Source organism: Barbus barbus (genome assembly GCF_936440315.1).
Source record: "Barbus barbus genome assembly, chromosome: 41".
In the NCBI taxonomy this organism is placed as follows: domain Eukaryota; kingdom Metazoa; phylum Chordata; class Actinopteri; order Cypriniformes; family Cyprinidae; genus Barbus; species Barbus barbus.
This window is the reverse complement of record NC_136719.1, coordinates 6,867,529-6,873,528: the sequence shown is the minus strand read 5'-3', so window position 1 is coordinate 6,873,528 and position 6,000 is coordinate 6,867,529. Positions and strand designations below refer to the sequence as shown.

At 35.0% G+C, this 6,000-nt stretch overlaps 1 protein-coding gene across 4 annotated transcripts in view; it reads right to left on the bottom strand.

The window, feature by feature from the left end:
• Nucleotides 1-604: 604 nt before the first annotated feature.
• LOC306860318 (uridine-cytidine kinase-like 1) overlaps nt 605-6,000 on the bottom strand; it is a gene marked incomplete at its 5' end in the record, with an annotated part of 48,439 nt that continues 43,043 nt past the window's right edge. For 3 of the 4 annotated variants that reach the window (XM_079401955.1, XM_079401957.1, XM_079401956.1), the window contains 3 exons: nt 607-2,501; nt 4,646-4,802; nt 5,321-5,428. In XM_079401955.1, coding sequence (XP_079258081.1) covers nt 2,422-2,501; nt 4,646-4,802; nt 5,321-5,428 — 345 coding nt within the window. In that variant the 3' untranslated portion in view covers nt 607-2,421. Of the gene's footprint in view, nt 2,502-4,645; nt 4,803-5,320; nt 5,429-6,000 lie in introns of all 4 variants that reach the window. The other variant, XM_079401958.1, reaches the window with a different exon arrangement.

The window sequence follows — 6,000 nt, the reverse complement described above, 5'->3', positions numbered from 1 at the left end:
TTGGTTTGCAGTTAGTTTTAAACATGGCTAAATAGTAACTTAGTGCCTCCGCTTGTTAATTTTAACCAGGCTGATTATAACGATGAGTCATATTAACCAAAAGCTATATTAGTCACTTACATTAAAAAATACAAATGTTCTCAGTTTGTAGAAGCAATGCTTCGCAGAAGCTCTTTTATACATTAATTACATGTTGTGTGATGAACTAAAAGGTAAGGAGATCTTTTAGTGTAGAATGCAGTGAGAAGGGTATTATTATAGTGTTGACTATCATATATCAGAGTGGATTAATTATGGAAACTAATGAAAGATTGCTAGGTTAGTTTCCATATCAAGAGGACAACCACAGCATCCTTCCTGTGTGTTTGAAACATGAATGAGTTTTAATCCCGCTGTTACAAAAAGCATTAAAAAAAAGAATAAAAGTTCCATAAAACAGTCTAGCACATTCTTCTCTTCACATCTCTTGAATGGAAAATTCATTGATGTGAAATTCTCAGACATGACATTTAATTTATGTCCTCGAAAGACAAGCAAGGTATAGAAGAGCAAATGGCCGTAAGAGTTACAGCTGAAAAGAAACACTGTACGACCATACAAAAGTCTGGGGTTGATGACTTTTTGAAAGAAGTCACTTATGCTCAGCAAAGCTGCATTTATTTGATCAAAAATACAGTAAAGACTTGTAATATAAGTTAAATGAACTGTTTTCCACTTTAATATATTTTCAGATGTAATTTATTACTGTGATGCAAAGCTAAATTTTTGGCATCATTACTCCAGTCTTCAGTGTCACATGATCCTTCAGAAATCATTCTAATATACTTGGTGCTCAAGAAACATTTCTTCAAATACTGAAAACCGTTGTTCTGCTTACACATTGTTTTCAGGATTATTTGATGGATTTTAACATCACTTTTGTTCAACGTAATGCGTCCTTGCTCAACAATAGTACTAGTTTCTTTTTTATTTTTATTATGCAAGGTATGGATACAAGTCACTGTTATGTATAACATCAATTATACAGTGTAGCAGTCTTTACACAAAATATCAGACTGACCAATCAGAATCAAGTATTTCAGAATGTGTGCAATGACAATGCAATTAAATAAATAGCTAAATAAATCTAGACTATTATCCCTGTTGTAGGACAAAAGTCACAGTAGATACATCCACTAGGCCTTGACATCATCACTGCAGATCTCAGTGCTCCCATATTAATAGAATATTGTTCACATTTTATATCAAACATTAAAAAGACAACTTTTTGTATATTGCAGTGCAGCATTTTTTTTTTTGATTGTCTATTGCGAGTCAGCATAAATCAAACAAATAAAACACAATCACATATTTCAATGATGAACTAATTTCTTCAGGCTAGGTACTTTCTCAAAGTGCTCAGTTGGGTAAAAACGATAAAACAGAGATATCAACGCGACATCCATAAGAAGAGCAAGCGCAACGCTCATTGGCTTGAATTTCAGGCCAAACACAAACAGTTCCTGTGGGCTAGTTTTGTTCTTGTATGTTCTCGACGCGACTGCGAACATCAAGCAGATGTCAGCCATATATGGTAAAGACAGCTATAGACTCACTGGACAGATGCAACATGCTGCACTTTTGTGGGTCCAAAAAAAAAAGAAAAAAAAGAGAAAAAAGTAGGTTATTGAGTGAAATTTTTCCTAAAAACGAATGGCTGCTGATTACAGATGATCTACAGTACAATAGATCATATCTACATTTAACAGGAGCTGCTCCTTCATGTTTATGTATGATGAATAGATAGAGAAACCCTTAAATTGAGCTCGACATCTGATCTAAAACTGTCAAAATCTTTGCTGAAAATTGTAAAAAAAAAAAGTTTAAGTTGTACAGAATGCAGTGCTCATTTGTGAAAGTGTAATTGTTAACAGCGTGTGGTTTGGTCAGCAGCCATCTGCAGGTAAAGCGAGAGAGAAAGCAAAGATTAAAAAGCAACGCCCACACATTTTTCCGATGAAGTGGTCCTTCAAAGAAATTCACTGTCTAAGTGTAGCAAGGCAGCGCTTTGAGTCTTACTTTACTCTCTGAAAGCTTGACTGCTGCATGAAACCGAGTACAATAATAAAAATGGCACGCTGTTTGCCATGACAAGGCATACACGTGCCAAAAATAATAAACATCAGATTCCAAAAGTGGCAGCAAACATGCAAGGCAATAAATCAACTGCACGTGATGCAGCCTTCAGCATCAAACACTACACACTTCAGACGACAGTACTGTAAATATTATTAAATAAATCACATAAAAAAAAACTTCACAAATAAAAACTTTGTTTGGGGAGTGCCAAAGAGTATAAAAATATTTTATAATGTACAAATATCCAGCGTGATTATCAGATTGGCTTCATCATTCTGAGCGGGTGAGATGATCTGACACCTGTCAGCAACTGGGCTCATCCATGTCATCATCGCTCCAGTCTGGAGGCGCATCTGTGCCAAAATATCGATCCCCAAAATTTCCTGGAAAAAACAAACAAAATATCAAACTTTAAGCACATTTTCTCTAAATTATCATTACTGTAATGTGTCTGGATGTTTTAGAGTTGTAATTTTCATTATTCTCTTCAGATTCTCCTTTATTATAATTTTTTTTTTAAATAAAACAGTACAAATAGTATTTTCATTTCCTCAACTGATCTTACGCAATATTAAAGATATTTAAAATAGAATAGTGTTTAAATATTCTAGCGGAGTTCCCTGTGTGAGTATTTCGAGTTTGTCACATGACACACCGCATCCACAATATGTATCGGTATATGACCGATGTATTGGTTTTATTTATGTTTTCCCTTTTTATTCAAAATATTCACAAACTGGAAAATAGTAATACAGATTTGAATGCCTATGTCAGCTTCTGAGGCTATTTTCATGGCAAAAACAGTTCTACGAGAGTTACAAGCAAATAAACTGAAGGATACAACGTTTAAAATTACACAAGATGTTTTACTTTTACATATGATAAAAATTCTACGTTTTTTACAAACTGGTTATCAGAGCCTGTCAGATTTAAAACATGTAAACTGACCCTAAAGAGTAAATTTTATAGTTACTGCTTCTATAGATAGAGTATATTTAGTACTTGTGTATTTAAATGTTTGAAACCTAAAAAAAAAAAACATCACGTGGTTGAAAATACTGAAAAGTTGTGATATATGACAAGCGGGGAGCGCTCACCGCTTTTCCGTATTTTCAACCACGTGATGTTTATTTTAGGTTTCAAACATTTAAATACACAAGTACTAAATGTGACGCACAATGTTCTGATCTGTAACAATTTATAAGCTCAAAAGGGAATTGTATATAAATAATTACGATTAATTATGATTAATTTACAATTATTTATATCGGCGGACAGTAATAACTGTCGCAGAATTAAACTGCCATCAATTGATCAGTGCCGTTTATAACGGGGTCTATAACTTATACTAAACCCGTTTAGTTTAGTTAAATGTTATACTTGCACTGCATTCGGGTCGAGTGTCCGGAATGCAGTCTCAGATGAAAGTCTTAATGGTTTCAAAGTTTTGGACTCCCGATCACGTTCTTCCGGGTTGAAGAGTGATGAATTCCAAAAATGTTCTCAGGTAGAAATGTTCTTCCAAGTTTTGAATGGAAAAGAGCTAAGAAAGAGATCATGCTGAGGTCCAAGGAGCTTGGTTGAATGGAAAGACAAGGCCACAAAGGCCTGGCACAAAAACTTAGAGGGTCAGAAAAATTCTAGCTCACATCCTCTTAGGATCTGACAAAACCGCAGACTCCGGGCATCTCTGAAGTGGGAGCTTTGTCTGCTATAGAGGTCACACCTCTGGGGTGTCAAATACCCAATAGAGTCCTGGATTTTTGGAGGGAAATTTTTATGACTCTGTCTCTGAACATGGTAATTCGCCTGGGTTAATGCACAAACTTCTAAAGATTCTTAGGACACTAATATGTTGCATAGGTATCGACGTAATATTCACTCTCAATTAGATCATCCGAAGACGAACCGATAGAGACTAAACATGATGCAGCTAAAGTGATATTAACTAGTGATCTATCATAAGCATGCAGAAAACAGTGTACAATACACAAAAACATATACAAGAACAGTAATAATATACACAATGACCTAAAGGTATGCGTGTTCATTCAAAGAAAGGTTTTTCTATTAATTAATTAGAGAAGATTCCATTTCTCTTTCCTAAGGGGCAAAGAAGTGAGTTCCCGCATTCCTTTGAGCAATAAAACAAGTCTTATCAGATGGGTTGCCATGGAGCCAGTGGCCTGGAGTCGTTGACAGACACACCAGCACCAGTATGTGTATTGGGTGAGGGGGTCTGTGACCATTTGTTAATCTAATAACTAGTTGATTTGTTAAATCAAATGCAAAATTGTGTGTCTGATTGGTCAAAATGCTACAAATCGCACCGGTTATCCACGTCAAAAGGGTTAATATATAATAATATATAAAAGTAATAACTATACAGCAAAAATCACACATTGCAAAAACTTTAATGGTCCTATAGGTCCTAGAGGTAAAAAGTCTTCACTTTCCATTAAGCAAAGTATAATTTATTATTTTTTTAGGACAAAAGCCAGAGTAATGTTGGGGTTCAGAGTCTCACCTATGCCGGGGATGATGTGGAACAGGTCGTTGACCTTCTTGTCGACGGCGGTTGTGATGATTTTGACCTGAGGAAAGGCATAGGCCACAGAATGGACGCCCATCTCAGCCATCAGCAGAGACACCAGCAGGATCTTATCCTCCTGAGCATCATGATCCTACACACACACACACATACACCTCATGAAGAAAATACAGTCCTGTTCCTCCACTCTCTGCCTGTAGTTTTCATATTGAACAGTGTGCCCCCCCCAAAAAGTCATTTCCACCACAGAAGTATTGCATTTAATATATAATCGCAGATGTGGATGATTTTTTTTTAGTTCATGCATCTTCAGTGTTAGTAAATGAATTATATTTAAACATGTGTGACAGTAAAGAGTGTGTTCTCAGAGGGTTTATTTTGTAAAACTTCCACCGGTGCCAAAAACGGTCACAGAAACTGAAATACAGCTCTGCAGAATCAATATGTGAGAATGTGTAAAGTTATGTCATGCTCTATGGCTGCTGTCAGCTAGTGAGGTTTCTCTGCTACGCCTACACTGACAGACAAACAAACTGGGCCGCTCTACATGTGGTGCCTGAGTAGGCGTGTGTCTGTGCCACTGCACACTATCAGTTCCATTAGACGGCGAGAGGTGTTGTGCAAGAAAAAAAGGTTCAAATGCAGACTTACAAGTAAAACTCTGATGGCCATCATGGCTGCCGCTCCGGTGGACACCGTGCAGTCCATCAGAATCACGTGATCCTCGCTGATGCCTTTGGGCAGACGCAAATAGTGCAACTGGACGGCAACAGAAAAGACAAGTGAAATGTGCAGCAATAACATGTCTAAATGAATGAATCAATCAAATTACTAAATCAAAATTAACAAGTGAGTGCAATTATGTAAATATTTATTTCTTTAAAAATTATATTTACTATATTATATTGTGCAAAATGACTGAAGGCAGGTAATGGGAATATGTTAAGAGTGGTACTCTAAAAAACTAGACCTAGAGCACTGCTGCACACAGATTTCGTATTTTCATTGTCTTTTTTATAAATACATACAGTAAAATATATATATATATATATATATATATATATATATATATATATATATATATATATATATATATATATATATATATATATATATATATATATATATATATATAAAAATTAAATGTGTCAACTACACAAATCGCTGAAACGAATGTTTTCACATATTTAGTTTTCTTTCCTAGAAAAGAAACTGAATATGTTAACTATGAATAAATTGAGATTGATCATAATTTGAATTACTTAATTGATTGCAAATCCAAAAACTAAAATTAAAAATTAAATAAAAGTTAAATTCTTAAGAAAAAAAAG